Source organism: Erythrolamprus reginae, chromosome 3 (genome assembly GCF_031021105.1).
Source record: "Erythrolamprus reginae isolate rEryReg1 chromosome 3, rEryReg1.hap1, whole genome shotgun sequence".
In the NCBI taxonomy this organism is placed as follows: Eukaryota; Metazoa; Chordata; class Lepidosauria; order Squamata; family Dipsadidae; genus Erythrolamprus; species Erythrolamprus reginae.
Genome location: NC_091952.1, coordinates 125,013,764 through 125,033,403, shown reverse-complemented (window position 1 = coordinate 125,033,403; position 19,640 = coordinate 125,013,764). Strand labels below are relative to the sequence as shown.

The 19,640-nt window shown below is 42.2% G+C and overlaps 2 protein-coding genes across 2 annotated transcripts in view; one reads left to right on the top strand and one right to left on the bottom strand.

Moving 5' to 3' along the window:
- Positions 1-657: 657 nt before the first annotated feature.
- Positions 658-18,219, top strand: C3H1orf146 (chromosome 3 C1orf146 homolog). Its single transcript, XM_070746557.1, has 5 exons — positions 658-726; positions 1,772-1,865; positions 5,355-5,523; positions 17,228-17,306; positions 18,044-18,219. Exons 1-5 carry the CDS (start codon positions 658-660, stop codon positions 18,155-18,157), a joined length of 525 nt encoding a protein of 174 aa, XP_070602658.1. The 3' UTR covers positions 18,158-18,219.
- The window catches only part of GLMN (glomulin, FKBP associated protein), a 38,022-nt gene continuing 36,558 nt past the window's right edge, over positions 18,177-19,640 (bottom strand). The window contains exon 19 of the mRNA XM_070746556.1: positions 18,177-19,578. Coding sequence (XP_070602657.1) covers positions 19,489-19,578 — 90 coding nt within the window. The 3' untranslated portion in view covers positions 18,177-19,488. The remainder of the gene's footprint in view (positions 19,579-19,640) is intronic.

The window sequence follows — 19,640 nt, the reverse complement described above, 5'->3', positions numbered from 1 at the left end:
CCACATCATCCTGTCAGCTTTAGGGACTAAAGTATAATTATACTTTAATTATATACTATAGTATAATCCCAGTCTTTGATTCATTTTACTGTGCCCCTTAACATCCTAACTAGCCGCCCCGAGTTTTCGGAGAGGGGCGGCATACAAATCCAAATAATAAATAATAAATAATAAATAAGAGCAACATAGTCTTGAGATATTATTAGTTAATCCACAAGAAATTTCTTTAATTCTGGATTTGCATATGTTTGTTTATTTGTTTGTTTGTTTATTTGGACCTTTATGCTGCCTTTCTCCAAGGACTCGGGGCGGCTCACAACATATAATAGAACAATGCATAACATCCTAAACCCAATAAATTAAACATAAAATCTAAAAAATCCTCACTTAACCAAGAGGTATTGCATTTCTCTCTTTAAATTACATCACCATGCTTGTCAAAATCCAGAGGAACCTACTACTAAACATATTTAAAATTTGACAGCATTTTCTTGTTTGTGTTGCTCAACTTCTATAATTATTTGGGCCATTAAAAATAAGGATTACAACAGATGCAAGTGCTCTGTCCAACATATAAATAATATTTTTTTACTATTTTGTCCAAAGGTAGGTAATTTTAAGTGAGATTGCATTCCAGGAATATTAGTGATTGCCAAAATGTCTGCAACTTGTGGTCAAGAAAAAATACGTTGGATTACTACAATCATTCTGAGTTCATCTTTCCAGGTAATGTGTATCATAAATGCTCTCACCAAACAACTGGTAATTGGAAGGGTTGCTTATTTATAGCCTTGTTACATAGAAACAACAAGACCAGGCACTGAATACTAATTTATAAAAAGTAATGTTGGTTGTTCTGCCAGCGTGTTTCAACCGCCCGTAATGACAGGGTAACTAGTCCAGGAAGACACACACCACACGATAAAAGGAAAACCCCAAAGTTTTTATAAACAGAAAAACAGAAACAGCTCCCTTTTTAAATGTCAAAGGGATTGGCTGGTACACACAAGGCACAGGTTAAATGCAATCCAATTGCTCACCCAATAACTGGGAAATTGAGTCCAATTCTAAAGTCCAGAGAGTCCACACACCATCTTGAACAGCACAAAAACCACCATCTTGACGAAACAATGAATCAGATAAACTGCCATGAGGCTAAAACACCAGGCTGCACTTTTATCTGTAGCACTAATTACAGCAGCCCCACCCAACCACAGGTGGCCTCATTTTCTCTTGTAATAATCCTTCAGTTGTTGTCTCCTATGCATCACTCTACGCATGTATGGATGTGTCATTAATTCTTGTTCAGAATCCAAGGATGATACAGATGATTGATCTCCTCCTGGGCTGTCTGCCAAACTCCCCTCTTCCCTGTCACTCACGCTTCCTTGGTCAGAGGAGGCTTCGTCGGCAGATTCCATCGAGAGCAAAACAGGCCTGCGCCATGTGGATGTTTCCCCTACATCCATCTACACATTCCTTGGGGCAGGAGCTGGGCCAGAGCTAACCACAACATTGGTGATGTTACTTCTTTTTTTCTTCCTCTGGCCCTCACAAATACAAATCAATATAATTGGAACATCCATAAGCATTTTTATCAGTTTTTTGCAAATAGAGGGCTTGGCTAGATAGGCCTTGGATTGATCAGGCATAACAAAGATTGCAGATTCTTTAAAATTAGCATTTATGTATATTAAAACTATTGTGAATAACGACCACTCTACTTAAGGGACAGAATATATTTTAATATATGATTTTGTTACTTATTTAGGATCATGAAATTTCAACCATCTTACAAAGTCAGCAACACCGGGTTCGTTATTCAGATTCAGTGGAAGACGGATCTATTATTTTCTCACTTTCTGGTATATTACTATAGTTTTTCATTTTTCCCACAACAGCAGCTCTATGAGGCAGTTTGGGTTGATAAAGAATCAGCAACTAGCTTTCATGCCAAAGGGGGACCTAGAACTCATGGTCCCAATTTCTAAGCCTGCATCTTAATCACTACACCAAAATGGCTTACGTTAAATGGGATAAACAGTTAACTAGCATAAACCTAATGAAGAAAGGAGGGGAGGGAGGGAGGGAAGGAAGGAAGGAAGGAAGGATACTTTATGCATTCTGAAACTACTCTCCATGACATGGAAAGGATATAATAGATCAAAATGAAAGCAGACTGATTTCACAAGAGTAAAAATGATTAATGCGTACATTAAGTGAAAGTATAGGTTTAATTAGAGGTAGTCTTTGGTTAATAACCATTTATTCAGTGACTATTCAGAGATATTTTGGTGCTGAACAAGTGATACCTATAATCCCTCCTCAAAATTCCAGCTGTTCCAGCACATCTGTGATCATGTGATGTGCAATTTGGGTGCTCAGAAAGTTTGCAGCATTCCATGGTCATGTAATTGCCATTTGCAACCTTTCCTGCTAGCTATCCTTAAGCAAAGTCAGTGGAGAAGCTGGCAGGGAAGGTTTCAAGTCACTCCTATAAGTCTCTAACTTTCCAGCCACTCCTGAGGAACCTTGCTATGAAATACAAGATCCAAGGATATCATCCTCTTGTAGCACCCCATTCACCCATGCTCCATAACATGTGCCAACTTAGCCATGCTGATGCAGCATCATAGCAGTCATCTGCACATCCTCCTGCCTGTCAACACCATCACAACCACCACTACACTCGGCCAGGCTCGCATCATGCCACAACAGCTACTTAGCCACCCACCAGCCCACTTGCAAGCTGCCCAGGACTTGTGACTTCTTGCCCGCTTCCCCATTCACTATTTGTTGGAAACTGGCAGGAAATTGTAAGGGATTTCTTACTTAACGACCTGTTATCCTCACTTGGTGACAGCAACAGGGACTGCTGGGATTACCGTATATACTCGAGTATAAGCCGAGTTTTTCAGCCCAAAAAATGGGCTGAAAAACACAGCCTCGGCTTATACTCGGGTCATTGACAAAGTCACCACACGAGGGCGCCATTGCTTGAGCCAGAGCAAGGAGGCACCAGCTTTTGTCCCCTCTCGCACGCCGTAGTTCCTCTCCCTAGCTCAAGCAGAGGCAGCCATTTGCTCCAACCGAGGGGAAAAAAGCAATGGTGAGTAACTATTCCTTGCTCTCTCTGCATTGGTATTTTGTGGTAGTTGCTGTCCTTGCTTGGATAGGATCTAATAATGTGTTATGAGGCAGAGCTAGACAGGAATTCTTTTTCTATCTGTCTATCTTTCTATCTATCTATTTTTCTATCTAACTATTTTTCTATCTATCTATCTATCTATCTATCTATCTATCTATCTATCTATCTATCTGTATCTATTTCTATCTATCTATCTATCTATCTATCTATCTATCTATTTTTCTATCTGTCTGTCTATCTATCTTTCTATCTATATCTATCTGTATCTATCTATCTATCATCTATCTATCTATCTGTATCTATTTCTATCTATCTATTTTTCTATCTTTCTATCTATCTATTTTTCTATCTATCTATTTTTCTTTCTATCTATCTATCTATCTATCTATCTGTATCTATTTCTATCTATCTATCTATCTATCTATCTATCTATCTATCTATTTTTCTGTCTGTCTGTCTGTCTGTCTGTCTGTCTATCTTTCTATCTATATCTATCTATCTATCTATCTATCTATCTATCTATCTATCTATCTATCTGGTTTTCTATGCTGATAACCTCACAGCAGCTAATGCTGAAGCTCTTCTTTGGATACACTTATTTATTTGTTTGTTTGTTTGTTTATTTATTTAATTGGATTTGTATGCAATCCCTCTCCAAGGACTCAGGGTGGCTCACAGCATATATAAAAACAGAACAATAATGTAAATCCAATTAATGATGAGAAGGAATCCAGTTTTGAAGGATTTTAACTCTTAGGTTTTAGCTTTGTTCCTGATCGAGCTACTTTTTTTACTTTTTAATTTATTGTTAATATTGTTAATTTGTTTACCCTCTTTTAAATTTACAGAGCTAGTTTACTGGTTTTCTTTAAAATAAATATTCTAAAACATGTCTCAATTAATGTAATTTTATTGTTTTCCATTTTTATAAGTTACCAGTAGCCACTGCATTTTCTAACCTCGGCTTATACTCGGGTCAATATGTTTTCCCAGTTTTGTGGCAAAAATTGGTGCCTCGGCTTATACTCGGGTCGGCTTATACTCGAGTATATACGGTACATCACTAAGTGAGTCAGTCATATGGCCTCACACTTTACAAATGTATTGCTTAGTGGCAGAAATGCCAGTCCCAATTGCCATTGTTAAATGAGAACCACCCATATGAGTGAAGGAAGTAAAATACAGTATGTCAGGAAGTAGTTGTTCTCATATAAATTATTATGGATGCATATGAAAATATCAGTTCATAGAGTCATGGACCAACATGCTATGCTCCAGGGAATGCTGAGAATACATTAAACATGAATTTTGATAAAAATTACAAAACATTGTGAATGAATATGATCTAATAGAAAAACACTACTCTGTTAGGTGACATGAATGGGAATAAGTTCAGAAAAAGACATATGGACATTCTAGAATGAGTAAGAATTTCTGGCTATAGGACATTATTTTGAACGTGCGGTGTATATATGGTCCTGGGTTGGGCCTAGAGGCAAAAAGGAGCTGTGACGTTCCTTCAATATACCAGGGTGATCCGACATAAAAAAACATATAGCCCCTCCCTGGTACAGAGCTGGAGGGATCAGGTCTGGTGGCTCAACTGCTAATTCTCTGTCTTACAAGGCAGAGGCTGCCAGATAAAATCCCAGTAAGAAAGGGTGTGGCTAGCTGATGAGGCCAGAACAAGGCCGAAATGGGACCATCCTAGTCTCCCTTAATTTTAAAATTCCAGCTAAAAACATTTGATAAATATATTAATGTATACACAAGAAAAGAAAATATTTTGAAAAGTATAAATGATTTGATTATGGTGAAAGAAATAAAATGAAATAATTAGTGAATAATACAAGGATGATAAAGGGTTCTGAATTAGAAAAGCAGTTCTTCTGGGTCTTTGAGCCTTGCCAATTCGCTTATATTGCAATAGTGTTAGTACTGCTGCACAAAACTTTCAAGATAAAATTTGTTACCATTGTAACAAATATTATCCAAAAGGCCCACCAGCATTTTTTAATCTTTATTCTAGATCTATTTTCCCGGATTTTCCATTAATCTTCAGTATTGTGGATTTAGGATGCAGCTTTATAAAGATTTTTCAGTTTCAACAGCTGTATATATCAAACCATATACAAATCATATACTGTATGTACTCTTTCAAATCAACAGTTTAAGTATAGTTTAATAAAAAGTTCTTCTCACTTAGGTGTTGCATTTTTGCTCGCGGACACTCAAGATTTGCTATTGACAAACAGCAAAGTCATTTTTGAAAGAATAAAAAAGTTCATGACCATTCACAGAAATGGATTTTTACTTTTAGCAGCTGCCCTTCATGGACCAAAAGAATGGGAAGTGATGTTCAAAATTCAACAGAGGTATGAAATAATTAAACCATAATTTGAAATTTGTTCTATTACTAATGGAAAATGGATATATCTGTAGCATTTGCTGACTCATACTATTTAAGATAATTTAATTCTATTCATTCAGTGAAAGCAAGCCAAGTAATAAAATCCCTTTACATTATTAGATTGCAAATTATAATATATAGACCTTCAATCATTTGTACCCTTTACAGTGATAGTAGAGATTCAGTTATCACATAGAAAACGCATTTTTGTTCTTGTGGATAACCTTTGGAGAAACCTCAACTGGGGGAATGCAAATTTTCTGGTCTCCCAGCAATTTTTGATACCATTGACAATTGTAACCTGAATGGTCTCTAAAGGATTTGGGTGAGATGGCACCATTCTGTAGTGATTTCCTTCTTTTTAAAATTATGTTGCCTCTTGGTGATGATAGAAGAGATCAGCCTAATCCTCAGACCAAAACAATGCCATGAAAGTGCTGGCCCAGTGCCTGGAAACTGTTAAATGCCTTCAAGATAAATTTGGATCTGTGACCTAATAATTTCAGGGAAATTTCATCTTTGACTCTGAACATGTTGCTCAGGGATGGCCCATAATCAAGTTCCTATAGGCTCATAGTTCCTACTTGAAGAGCAAGTGATGGTCGTGGCATGGAGGCTTTTGCAGAATTATATTTAAATTGTGACTATTTATAGATTAGAAAGCCCTGTTCAACAATCACTCATGCCCTAAAGCTTCTTATTTGGACCTACTGTAAGACATTCTGCATCGACCTGCCCTCCAAGAATATTTAGAATTGTGTTTGCATGTGCGCATGTGTATGTGTAGGCTTTACTTCCTGCCTTGAATGCTACATATTTCCAGTGGCTTCTAGATGTGACCTGAGGTGCCACTTGCACTTTTTAAAGCCCCATGCGCTTTTTGTCCGAAGGTCTGCCTTCTTCTGTATACATCTGCCTGTCGAACCAGACCAAATAGGGTTAATTCCCTCCAGGTTCAGTACTTGGACTCAGATGTTTTCAGTAGCTGCTCTGCTTCTTTGGCACTCCCTCACAGATTTAGGTATCTTTTGTATCTTTTGTGCTTTAACAAAGCTGTGAAGACTGCAGATATCAATTCCATCTTGCAGTTGGATGGCATATAGTAATTAAAGGTGGACAAAGGGCATTTCTATTTCTATTTATTTATTTCTTCATTTTTAATATCTATCTGGGATGTCATTATTTTAAGAGTTGGCATAGTTATCTAGAGCAGTGTTTCCCAACCTTGGCAGCTTGAAGATATTTGGACTTCAACTCCCAGAATTCCCCAGCCAGCAAATGCTGGCTGGGGAATTCTGGGAGTTGAAATCCAGATACCTTCATGTTGCCAAGGTTGGGAGATACTGATACAGAGCATTCAGGTAGGGGTAATAAAATAGACAAATCAGTAAGACCTGCCATCAGTTTTTCTCCCTCTTGAGCTTTCTGGAAATTGTGAATACCTGCACAGAAAATGTAAGAAATTAACAGTTCATGTAATGCAGGAGTCTGATTTCACTGAGATATGCTCCCAAGTAAATATTTACAAAACTTTCAGCATATATTTACCTATGTTTGACAATGGAATGTCTTGCTTCCATTTAAGAAGTAATTAAAATGCATATGATCAGGAGCTGATCATTTCCTGTTGATGTTGCAAATTTGTGTTTAAATTTGTGGGTTGAAGAGCCCAAAGAAAGTCAAGATTATTTTTCATTAGAGATTTTTAAAATTAAGTTAGCATATAGCAAGTTGTATTGCAGCAACAGTTATATTTGTTAGGGAATTCAGGATTACTAATACCAGTATGGATATATATGTGAAAATAAGGCATGCCGTTCCTTCCAAAAGGGAGAGAATATAACTTATTTAGTTCCAGTTTAAAATGTGGAAAGTTAGAGAAAAGGATAAGGAAGATATATGTACATAGCCAGCAGGACCAGACCAATCTTCCTCTAATTTCAGCCTCCAATCATGGTTCTATACTATCAAGAGAACAATCTCCAATCACCATTTTCATTGCAGCAGCTGGCATTTCTGTATTTTGGTTGGAATGGAAGCAATTATACATGCAAATATAGTTCATAAAATAGTTCAAACACACAAGGTTTTCCAGGGCTTAATCTGCTGTTATAAAAGAGCTGCGAATTTCCCAGCTGAAAAGCAGCATGGAAATATTTATGATCTATATCATATCAGACTAACAAGCCTGATATTATACTGGATGAAAACTAGAAGAACCGTTGTACTCACCTGAACGGTCTTCTCCAGGTCCTGGAAGGAGAGTCCAGCATGGGATTTAGCTCAATCTTATTGGTAGGAACTGAGTTTTAAATTAATATAATTAACATATTAATTAGGTACCGCCCCCTTGCTGCCCCAGTACCTCAGTTTTAAAAAAACGAATCTCATGAAAAAACAGAATTTATTTAACAAGAACAACAAACAGTAACTGAACGCAACAACTGTCCATGGTTCAATGGGAGGGTATGGACTCTCCTTCCAGGACCTGGAGAAGACCGTTCAGGTGAGTACAACGGTTCTTCTCCCATGTCTCTGGAAGGAGAGTCCAGCATGGGATATACCCAAGTTCCACTGTTCAAGGGAGGGATATCATTGAATCATGACCCTGTAGTGTCACACACTCGTTGCAATACTCTCCTCTCGAAGGCCGCCTCGGCTGAAGCAAACGTGTCCAATTTATAGTGCCGTATAAAGGTGGTAGGGGTGGCCCACGTGGCCGCCCTACAGATGTCCTCTATCGATGCATGTGTGGCCCATGCCGCTGAAGTAGCGGCACTACGAGTCGAATGAGCCGTGATTCCACTGGGTAATGGCTGGGAACATGCTTTGTACGCTTCTGCTATACAAAGCTTCAACCATTGACTAATTGTCTGGGATGACACCTTGAGACCCAGTCGATGTCGGCCGAAGGATACAAACAAGGCCTCTGACTTGCGAAAAGGGGCCGTGCGCCTAATATAGAGTTTAAGAGCTCTACGCACGTCCACCTTATGCCACTTAAGTTCCAATGGATGTGATCCATGCACGCAGAAATCCGGCAAGACAAGTTCCTGTGTCCGGTGAAAGTGGGTGTTGACTTTAGGTATGAACGTTGGGTCCAAACGTAGGGTCACCCTATTAGGTTGAAATGTACAAAGGTCAGGCCTTACAGACAAGGCCGACAGCTCCGACACCCGCCTTGCTGATGTAATGGCCACTAAGAATGCTGTTTTAAGAGATAGCATCCTCAAAGACACTGTTCTCAGCGGTTCAAACGGAGGAGCTGTGAGCGCTTGCAACACCATCGTAAGATCCCAAGTAGGGAAACGTCGTATCGGTGGGGGATGCCTATTGGTAGCCCCTTTTAGAAAGTCTCTAATCAACGAATGGTGGGACAATAACCCCCCATCCTCAGATCGAATGATCGTTGCCAAAGCCGCTACCTGTCTCCTTAATGTGTTGGGGGCCAATCCCTTCTCCAGACCGGATTGTAAAAACTCCAACACCAAGACTAAATTAGCATCCTGTGGCCGTTGATGTTTGACCTCGCAAAAGGCGGTGAATGCGGCCCACGTAGCCTGGTATATCCTAGTCGTTGAAGGCCTCCTGGCCGACTGGATCGTAGCGATGACATTCTCAGGAATGTTCCAGGTTCTTAATCTGTCCCCCTCAAGCGCCAAGCGGTCAGGTGGAACCACTGCGGCTCTGGATGGACTATCGCTCCCTGAGTGAGGGTGATTAGGTTACATAGAAACATAGAAACATAGAAGTCTGACGGCAGAAAAAGACCTCATGGTCCATCTAGTCTGCCCTTATACTATTTTCTGTATTTTATCTTAGGATGGATATATGTTTATCCCAGGCATGTTTAAATTCAGTTACTGTGGATTTATCTACCACATCTGCTGGAAGTTTGTTCCAAGGATCTACTACTCTTTCAGTAAAATAATATTTTCTCATGTTGCTTTTGATCTTTCCCCCAACTAACTTCAGATTGTGTCCCCTTGTTCTTGTGTTCACTTTCCTATTAAAAACACTTCCCTCCTGGACCTTATTTAACCCTTTAATATATTTAAATGTTTCGATCATGTCCCCCCTTTTCCTTCTGTCCTCCAGACTATACAGATTGAGTTCATTAAGTCTTTCCTGATACGTTTTATGCTTAAGACCTTCCACCATTCTTGTAGCCCGTCTTTGGACCCGTTCAATTTTGTCAATATCTTTTTGTAGGTGAGGTCTCCAGAACTGAACACAGTATTCCAAATGTGGTCTCACCAGCATTCTATATAGTGGGATCATAATCTCCCTCTTCCTGCTTGTTATACCTCTAGCTATGCAGCCAAGCATCCTACTTGCTTTCCCTACCGCCTGACTGCACTGTTCACCCATTTTGAGACTGTCTGGGATCCTCCAGGGCTGGACTATCGAGAGCCCCATCAGGTCTGCGAACCAAGCCCGGCGTGGCCAGTGCGGTGCTATCAGGATGATCTCCGCCCGTTCCACTAGGATCTTCTCGATGACCCTTGGAAGAAGTGGTATTGGTGGAAAGGCATAAAACAATTCCTTTGGCCACGGAAGGTACAGGGCATTGGTCCCCTCGGCTCCCGGTGTGGGAAATCTGGAATAAAACCTCGGGAGCTGGGCATTGTGGGGAGTCGCGAATAAGTCTACCTGTGGGTTGCCAAACCGTTTGGTCACTTGCTGGAATAGGTGTGGGGTCAGACTCCACTCCGCGGGATCCACTGCTTGTCGACTGAGCCAATCCGCCTGAATATTGGCTTCCCCCGCAATGTGTTCCGCGTGAAGAGACGAAAGATGGATCTCCGCCCAGTCGAAAAGGAGTTGTGTTTCCTCCATCAACCTGAGGGATCTGGTCCCTCCCTGGTGGTTGAGATGCGCCCTGGTTGCAACATTGTCCGTGCGGACCAACACATGCTTCCCCTGGAGGAGCGTTGTGAATGTCGACAAGGCAAGGCGCACCGCTTTTAGCTCCAGGAAATTGATATTCATAGGAACCAAGTCCTGAGGCAGCCACACTCCTTGGGTCACATGATGGTCCACATGGGCTCCCCAACCCAGGAGGCTGGCATCCGTAGTCACAATGATGTGTTGTAGGTGACCAAAGGGGGACCCTTGATGTATCGCCCGGGACTTCCACCATCTTAGGGAGTCTCGCAGGCCTCGTTGCACCGTAATTGACCTGCGTGTGTGACTGACACGGCGTTTTTGGTAAGGAAGTAAAGTCCATTGTAGCGTGCGAAAGTGATACCGTGCCCAGGGAACGATGTCCACGCACGACACTAGAGTCCCTAGGACCTTGGAAAGGAAGGCCGGCGGCACCATCCTCTGATGTTGTAATTTGGTGACTAAGCCCTGGACGTTGCGCTTTCTCTCCGGAGATAGGTAAACTCTCATGGAGGTGGTGTCGATAACCGAGCCAAGATGGGTTATAATTGTGGTGGGCGAAAATTGACTTTTTTCGTTGTTTATCGTAAAGCCATGCTCCTGCAACAGCGCTACCGTGTCCCGCAGATCCTGCTGCGCGCCCGCCCGATCCCTGGACAATACGAGGATGTCGTCCAAGTACGCTAAAAGTCTTATTGATCGGGACCGTAAGGCGGCGATTAACGAGTCCAGGATCTTGGTAAAGGTGCGCGGTGCGGAAGAGAGGCCAAAAGGCATCACCCGGTACTGATAGTGCCTCCCTTGGACATAAAATCGGAGGTATTTTCGGTGCTCTGGGTGGATGGGAATGTGTAAATACGCCTCCTTCAGGTCGATGGATGACATGAGATCTCTGGGCCGGATGGATGCCAGGATCGTGCGGAGGGAGGCCATCTTGAATCTGCAGTATAACACGTACTTGTTTAGATGTTTCAGATTCAAGATGAGCCTGCAACCTCCTGATGACTTGGGTACTATGAAGACCTTGGAGTAGTACCCCATGCCCTCCATCTGGGCTGGCACCCTCTCGATGGCTTGAATCTCTAGGAGATGCGCAATCTCTTGCTCTAGTAATGTCCGATTGAGAATGTCCTTGGGTACTGGACATGACACAAAATGGGTAGGCGGAATACAAAGGAACTCCAGGCGTAGGCCCCGGCTTACCGTGTCCAGGATCCAGGCGTCGGAGGATGTGGTCCTCCAGGCGGTACAAAACCTTTGGAGTTTTCCCCCCAAAGGGACCTGCCCTATGGAGTCACTTGGCTCCACGGAAACCTCGTTGATTGAAACCCCGAAAGGGGCATCTCGCCTGCTGATATCCCCTGCCCCGGCCTTGAAAGTAGGTCCTATCGCCCCGGTACGAGTAGGACTGCCCATATTGACCCTGTGAGTAGGGTCTGGAGGCCTGGGTGGTTCCGGAGGCTGGGTCCCATCGAAAGGGCTGCCGACGTCGATACGGGGTGTTACTGCGATCTTGCCTTCTAGAGGATCTGGGAAGGATCTTCCTCTTATCCTTGTCTTCCACAAGGACGGATTCCAACACCTCCCCAAACAGTTTCGTGCCCTGGAAAGGGGCAGACGACAGGCGCCACTTCGACTTGGCGTCCGCCTGCCAATGTCGAAGCCACAGGAGGCGCCGAGAAGAGATAGTGGAAGCCATGCCCCTTGCAGAAAACTTTGCCGCATGCAAGGTAGCATCCGCGGAAAACTCGGCCGCCGCTAGAAGCTTGTTTAAGTCCTGCTTGAGGCGAGAGTCTTCAGGCCCCATCCTAGACCGCACCTCCTGAAGCCACATGATGGAGGCCCTATTGAAAATAGATGCAGTAGATGCCGCCCGTAGGGCCCATGCTGCCATTTGATGGGCCTTTTTCAGGAGTGTCTCAGCCCGTCTTTCATCCGGCTTGAGACTGTCCGCAGTCTCCGAAGGGACAACAGCATTGGATACCAGCGTGGCCACTGGCTTATCCACTGGCGGGAATTGCAGCAGGTTCTCCATCTCTTCGTCGAACGTATAGAAGCGACGCTCCATCATGGAGGGACCCTGTGCCGCTGCTGGGTGCTGCCAGGTGCGTTTGATATTTTCCAAGAATATCTCCATTGCAGGCACGTTCTCGGATTCCTTAGGTTGCTCCTTACACAGGGAAGCAGAAGTCCTAAGTCCATCCCCTGCATCCGTAGGTGCATTCGCCCCTGGCACATCTAAGGTTTGCTTCACCTTATGCAACAGCAGCCTAAATAAAGTTGGCTTAAATAGTCCTGCGGGAGCTGGCTGTTCAGGGCAGGCATAATCATCATCAGATAGTTCATTGTGCCCATGCTCGCTGTCTTCTTCCAGAAAGCCAGTGTCTCCTGCAAAAGAATCCAACCCAGGGGGGGGCGGTGGTGCTGACCAAAGATCCCTGGGCTGGTAAGCTTGTGGTAATGGAGGTGTTACTTGCTGGGTGCCGGCCACCATTCCCTGCGCATATATGTTAGCAATCATGTCCTGCAGGGATGGAGGAAAGGCTTGCCAGACATCACCCTGGGGTCTAAGCCCTGCAGCAGTAGGGGTGAAGGATGCCGAGGGGGCTGCAATTGTTTGTGAACCAGTAGAAGGCCCATACAATGGTTGGCTGATTGAGGCAGGCCTCTCTGGTCTGACCTGAGGTGAAGGCAATGGTGTACAGTGATCTCTCGGTTAGCGTGGGGGTTACGTTCCAAGACCTCCCGCGCTAACCGATTTCCGCGTTATACTGGATGCGGAAGTAAAAACCACCATCTGCGCATGTGCGCCATTTTTTTCATGGCCGCACATGCGCAGATGGTGGAGTTTGCGTGTGGGCGGCGGGGAAGACCAAGGGAAAGTTCCTTCAGCCGCCCAACAGCTGATCTGCTCCGCAGCGCGGAAGCAGCGAGGAGCCGAAGATGGGGTAAAGGCAAAGGGGAAACCCCATCTTCGGCTCCTCGCTGCTGCCGCGCTGCGGAGCGGATCAGGTGTTGGGCGGCTGAAGGAACCTTCCCTTGGTCTTCCCGCCGCCCAGGCAAAGGGGAATCCCCAAGATCGCTTGCCGCTTGCCGCTTTGCAGCTTGGAGCCTTGCTTCGCCTCCTTCGCTGCAATAGGCAAGCGGCAAGCGATCTTGAGAAAGAGAGAGAAAGGAGGGCGACTTGCCAGTCCACGCCCCCCTGGATGAACAGCCTCGCATGGCCCCAGCGCCGGGCTCCGCTGTTGCCTCCGCCCCCATTCGGCTCTGCAGCTGAGAGGCCTTCCCGGCAGAGCCCTCCCCAACAGCTCCCGCCACCAGCGCAAAAAAGAAAAGAAAAAAAAATCCCCAAAAGAGGCAGGCACAAAGCGGGGGCACAAGGGGAGCTGCCCGGCAGAGGTTGCTTTTTTTCTTCTCGTGGGCAAGTGGAGGGGGGGAGAGAGAAGGGAGGAAGAGAGTGTGAGAGAGGAAGAAAGAGAGAGAGAAATGATAGAAAAAAGGGGAGAAAAAAGAGAAATGAGAAAATGATTGAAGCATAGTGACAGGAAAGAAAGAGAAAGAGACAGAGAAGTGACTCTTGGTGATCACGTATGACGTCATCGGGTGGGAAAAACCGTGGTATAGCAAAAAAACCGTGGAGTATTTTTTAATTAATATTTTTTGAAAAACCGCGTTGCAGCGTTTCGCACTAATCGAGACCGTGCTAATCGAGGGATCACTGTAGTTGTACCAGGTAATGCCTGACGGTCGGGAGACCAATCTTTTTCTGAGGCAGAGCCTAAGGCCCCCATTGGCAGTGTCCCCCCTGGTGGAAGTGGCTGAAATGGGGGTATATGGAAGGCCCCTGCAGCTGGAGACGCTAATGCTGCATCCAAGCGTTGCTCTAACGCTTTTATTTTCCTCTCTGCTTCTCTTAATGAGGAAGACGATTGGGAAGATTTGGCCTTGGCCTTAGAGGAGGCCTTCTCCTTGCTTTTGCAGGAACCCTGAGCAGACTGGGATTGCTCCTGCCCTTGTTGGTCAGCCATCCTGTCAGAAAGTGGGGCAGCTTTTACTCACAAATTTCCTTGAAACCAGTAGCCAAACACACTCTCAAAGCGATTTTGACTCCACTCGTGAATGCCTGTAATGGCTGTCGGCAGTTGCTCACTTCACGTGAGTGACCTAGCCAATGAGCCTGTTGCTGGGTAGATCACCGGCCTGGCTCCTGGCGCGGTGCCAAAGCGCGCCGAAAATGAGGCTGTCAGGTCTGCCGTGCGCCAATAAAGCCCCAAAATGGCGGGCGCGAGTTATTGCCGCTTCGGGGGGAAAGGGGGGGCGTGGCTTCCATGGCTTTGTAAACGGCCGAAATCGCCGACTCTGCCCCCCCCTGCTCGCCGCTTGCATTTCGAGCGGCTGCTCACTCTTCCCGACTTCAGCGGCTTGTCCTTTTAAACGGATAATTAGCCGTCAGCTGTGAGGCGCTCGGGACGTCTCCCCCGGCATCAGCTGAGAAGCGCTGCTTTCCTTTTAAGGCAGATCGGAACTGCGAAGTCCTTCCGCTGCCCCCTTAAGTGGGTAGGGGGCGGACCCCTCCCACACGGGGTGAAAGCCAGATATGACCACGGAGGACAGGGATCTCTGGCTTAACATTCCTCTTCAGGGCAGTACTCTTGGAGAGAAGAGGCCCCATAAGGAGAACGATGGGGGCGCTGCCCGCGGAGGGCAGAAACCCCTTAATCCTGTAGAAACCTGTTAAAGACATAAGCAAAAACATTAAAACGGTAAACATAAATTTTACTACCATACACTTTATTTTAAATTACTCCTTCAGCAGCAAGAAACTCAGTGTCCCTATCCTAGACTGAGTTTTTTTAAAACTGAGGTACTGGGGCAGCAAGGGGGCGGTACCTAATTAATATGTTAATTATATTAATTTAAAACTCAGTTCCTACCAATAAGATTGAGCTAAATCCCATGCTGGACTCTCCTTCCAGAGACATGGGAGAACGTACATTCTGGAAAAAAATAGTGTATAGAAGACTGGCCCTACAAGAGATAATACAAATATGTGTAAGGAATTTATTTTTCTACACTTGTCAATTTGGCCTTTTTATTTTATCACATTATGTGTAACTTTTGTTATCTCACTAGTATTGTGATTGGCAGAAGTTAAGGGACAATCTACTTAAAATTCCATTTTACTTAAATTTCCTGATCCCTTTATTTAGAAATGTTGGAACTTAAATCATTGTAAAACCATGACATCCTTGCACTTGGTTCTTAATTAGGGTTTCTTATAGAATGCATTATTATCTGAAGAAACAAATTCTATAATGTCATCTAAGTACATGGCTAACATGTCATGTGTAACAGAATAACATAACATAACATAACATAACAACATAACCAAAACAATAGTTTGTTAGGCAATGGGTCCAGATGGCATCCACCCCAGAGTTCTTAAAGAACTCAGATATGTGATTGTTGCCCCCGACTGATTTGTTTAACCAATCCCTTTTAACAGGAGCTGTTCATGATGATTGGAGAATGGCCAATGTTGTGCCTATCCACAAGAAGGGCAGTAGAGAAGAAGCTAGTAATTACAGGCCAGTTAGCTTGACATCAGTTATAGTTAAAATGATGGAGACTCTACTCAAAAAGAGGATAAATCAGCACCTAAAAACCAATAACTTATTGGAACCAAACCAGCATGGCTTTACTGGGGGCAAATCATGTCAGACTAATATCATTGATTTCTTTGACTATGTCACAAAGTTGTTGGATGAAGGTGGTGCCATGGATATTGCCTATCTGGACTTCAGCAAAGCCTTTGATAGATAGATAAGCTGGTAGATAAATTAGTGAAGATTGGACTTAATCCCTGGATAGTTCAGTGGATTTGCAGCTGGCTGAAGCGTAGATATCAGAGGGTTGTTGTTAATGGTGAATATTCTGAGCAGAGACAGGTTACAAGCGGTGTGCCACAAGGGTCTGTTCTGGGTCCTATTCTTTTTAATATCTTTGTGAGTGGCATGGGGGAAGGTTTGGTAGGGAAGTTTTGCCTATTTGCTGATGACTCTAAAGTGTGCAATAGGGTTGATATTCCTGGAGGCATCTGTAATATGGCAAATGATTTAGCTTTACTAGATAAGTGGTCAAAGCAAAGGAAACTGCAGTTTAATTTTTCCAAATGTAAAATAATGCACTAGGGCAAAAGGAATTCTCAATCTGAGTATTGTATTTGCAGTTCTATGCTAGCAAAAACTTCAGAAGAGAAGGATTTAGGGATAGTGATTTCTGACAGTCTCAAAATGGGTGAACAGTGCAGTCAGGCGGTAGGTAAAGCAAGTAAAATGCTTGGCTGCATAGCTAGAGGTATAACAAGCAGGTAGAGGGAGATTGTGATCCCACTGTATAGAGTGCTGGTGAGACCACATTTGGAATACTGTGTTCAGTTCTGGAGACCTCATCTACAAACATATATTGATAACATTGAATGGGTTTGTTTGTTGTAGAATAGTCATTGGTTAAGATACAAGTATGCCTTTCAGTTTTTCAAGATTGCATTTTCTATAGTAAAATGGAGACATGTGGACTAGTGTTTCATTTAATTAAATAATCATCACTAAAACAGCCTACTTCCCATTTTAAACATTTATACATCCATCTCCCAGTATTTTAGCTAAGAAATACGAGGTCCCCAAATGTTATTATCATATACATTTATGTAATTGTATACTATTTTTAACTGTATTAAAAATACAATGTACAAATGGATATTTTTAAAAAATCTGTTTAAGATTTTTAGGCAGTAATTTACGAATACTTCCCGTCCACAATACTGCTGAAGCTGTTAAATCAATGTTGACCATAGCAAAGGTAAGTGCAGAATTCGTATTTTAAAAATTCTATTTTTATAGTACTGTAATATATAAATATATTTGTACTCAAATAGATACATATTTGCACTCAAATAGATTCATTTGTTGTGCAGTACTTTGAACATAACTGCATGGTTACTACCACAATAGAGATTTTCAATTTCAAGACCACATTTTCCTATAACATTAATTATAAATGCATCCAATCCAAAATTTCTTAAAAATGAAGAAATAAATAATAGGTCTTTACCCAATTATTTGGTTGGGCTGAGCATACACAAAATCTCATTGTCCTTTGTGTGTTCTATATTGCAATTGTTGACTCTGCTTTTGCACAGACATTTTCAGTTCAGTCTGCCATTTCCCCACCCTCTCAGAATGCCACCTGGTCATTTTGGATTACAATCCAGCAGCCCAATTCAAAATCCATTTTGAGAGGAAGCTCCAAATTACTTCAATAGACCTTACTTCTCAATATGCCTATAAACATTGTGTTACAAGGATATTTTAATATATGCTTTTAAGAACAGATAGTATTGAATTACCGGTATTTCTGTTTAGATCATATCAATATAAAATCAGAATGAAACCCAAGAGTTCAACCACTTGAAAAATGTCATTTGTAGAACTTTTGCTTGGATATTGGATGGTAAAATTTTCAAATCTTTTTCTACCGTTGATGACATAATACATAAATGACAACTATTGAAATAATTATATTTCTCTTATTGGAAGACTTCTTCAAAACCCTATCTGGACAACATTCACTACAGAATGCTAATGGCAAAGACACAGATTATAGAACAAAGTCCCGTTTGGAAAATGCTTCATCACAGTCAATTGCACTGAAGTTAAAACACAATCCATATTTTTCAAAAATTTGATGTTTATTTTGTGTTTTAAAAAAGGATAACTGCATGGTTTTATCTGTTTGAAAATACATTTCAATAGATATGTTCAAAATAAAATACTCTCTGTAGTTAGATGTTCAATCTTCAGTATAAAGAAAGAAATATTGCCCTTAAACATTTTCCTTTCAATAGTCAAAGAGAAGGACAGATATAAACCACAGCTTGTATATAAGGATCTCAATACTTTGAAATAATTTCAGGGGAGAATGGTCATTATTCAAAAATACGGAAGAGCAGCTAATTGACAGATTCTAACTTTACAGTTTTACATCACAATAGTTGTTTATTCACTTCTATTTTTGCTTTTTAATGTTTCTCATTCTATATTTTAGCAATGTTATTTTTCTTCCTTTTGTATTACTGTACCATGGGGACTTGTATCATACAGACAGAAATTTAAGTAATAGGAATCATTTTACCAACACATCTGTATATAAGTCTGTGACAGGAATTAAATTATAAGCAGCTTTTGTCAATTGATTCAGTAGTATGAGACTTAATTCTATGGGATTAAATCCAGAACCAGCTGGATTCTGTTAATGGAAGAAGCCTTACTTTTCATAGAACAAATTACAATTCAACTGAAACTCATGTCTAGAAGGGGAAGGGTCAAGAAAAAGCAAACAACTTTTGCAAATTATTTTCTACGCCTTCCATTGTGTTTCTCAAATTGCCCTGGAGAATGTCACTAATTCTATGCATTTGATTTCCATTGGATTCAAGCAGAACAGGTTTTCCTCAATTTTTAATACTCTACTTCATCTAATTATAATGCCTATGAATAAAATTGATGGTACCAAGCAGCGGTGGGTTGCTCCCAGTTTGGCCCGATTCTGCGAACCAGTAGCACCAGCGGTGGAAGGCTCTGCCCATCTGCCCTGGACACTCCGCCCACCCGTCTGTGATCCGGTAACAAGGGCTTTAGAACCCACTACTATTACCAAGTAATATCTTTTGTAGTTCTTGCTTACTTTTATATTGCTATTTTATTTCGTAGTATGCCTTTATAAATAGATAGTGTTACATAACATGTTGGCCTGAAAGATACCTGTGGTTCTGTCATTCAAAATATAGCAAGGGCACAATGTAATCCTGGGAATAACCTCTGAAAGTGTAGGGGTAATATATATATTCTAAAACTTATATAAAAGTCTGTAATAATTATTATTTTGCATTTTTTAAATAAAAATTGGCATGTTATATTTCGGCCAGTCCAACTTGATAAGTGGAATACTGAAATAAAGATTTTATTTGACTTCAGTGGTTTCTTCAGTTGCAGCCATTGTTTTCAATGAGTTCTTCTACCCTTGCCAGAACACTCTCCATTAAATCAAATGTGAAAAGTGCAGAGTGTAGAGCCTGAAACAGATTGACATTATAAATTTAGAAGTATCTTGGGAATGCTGATATATCAAATTCTT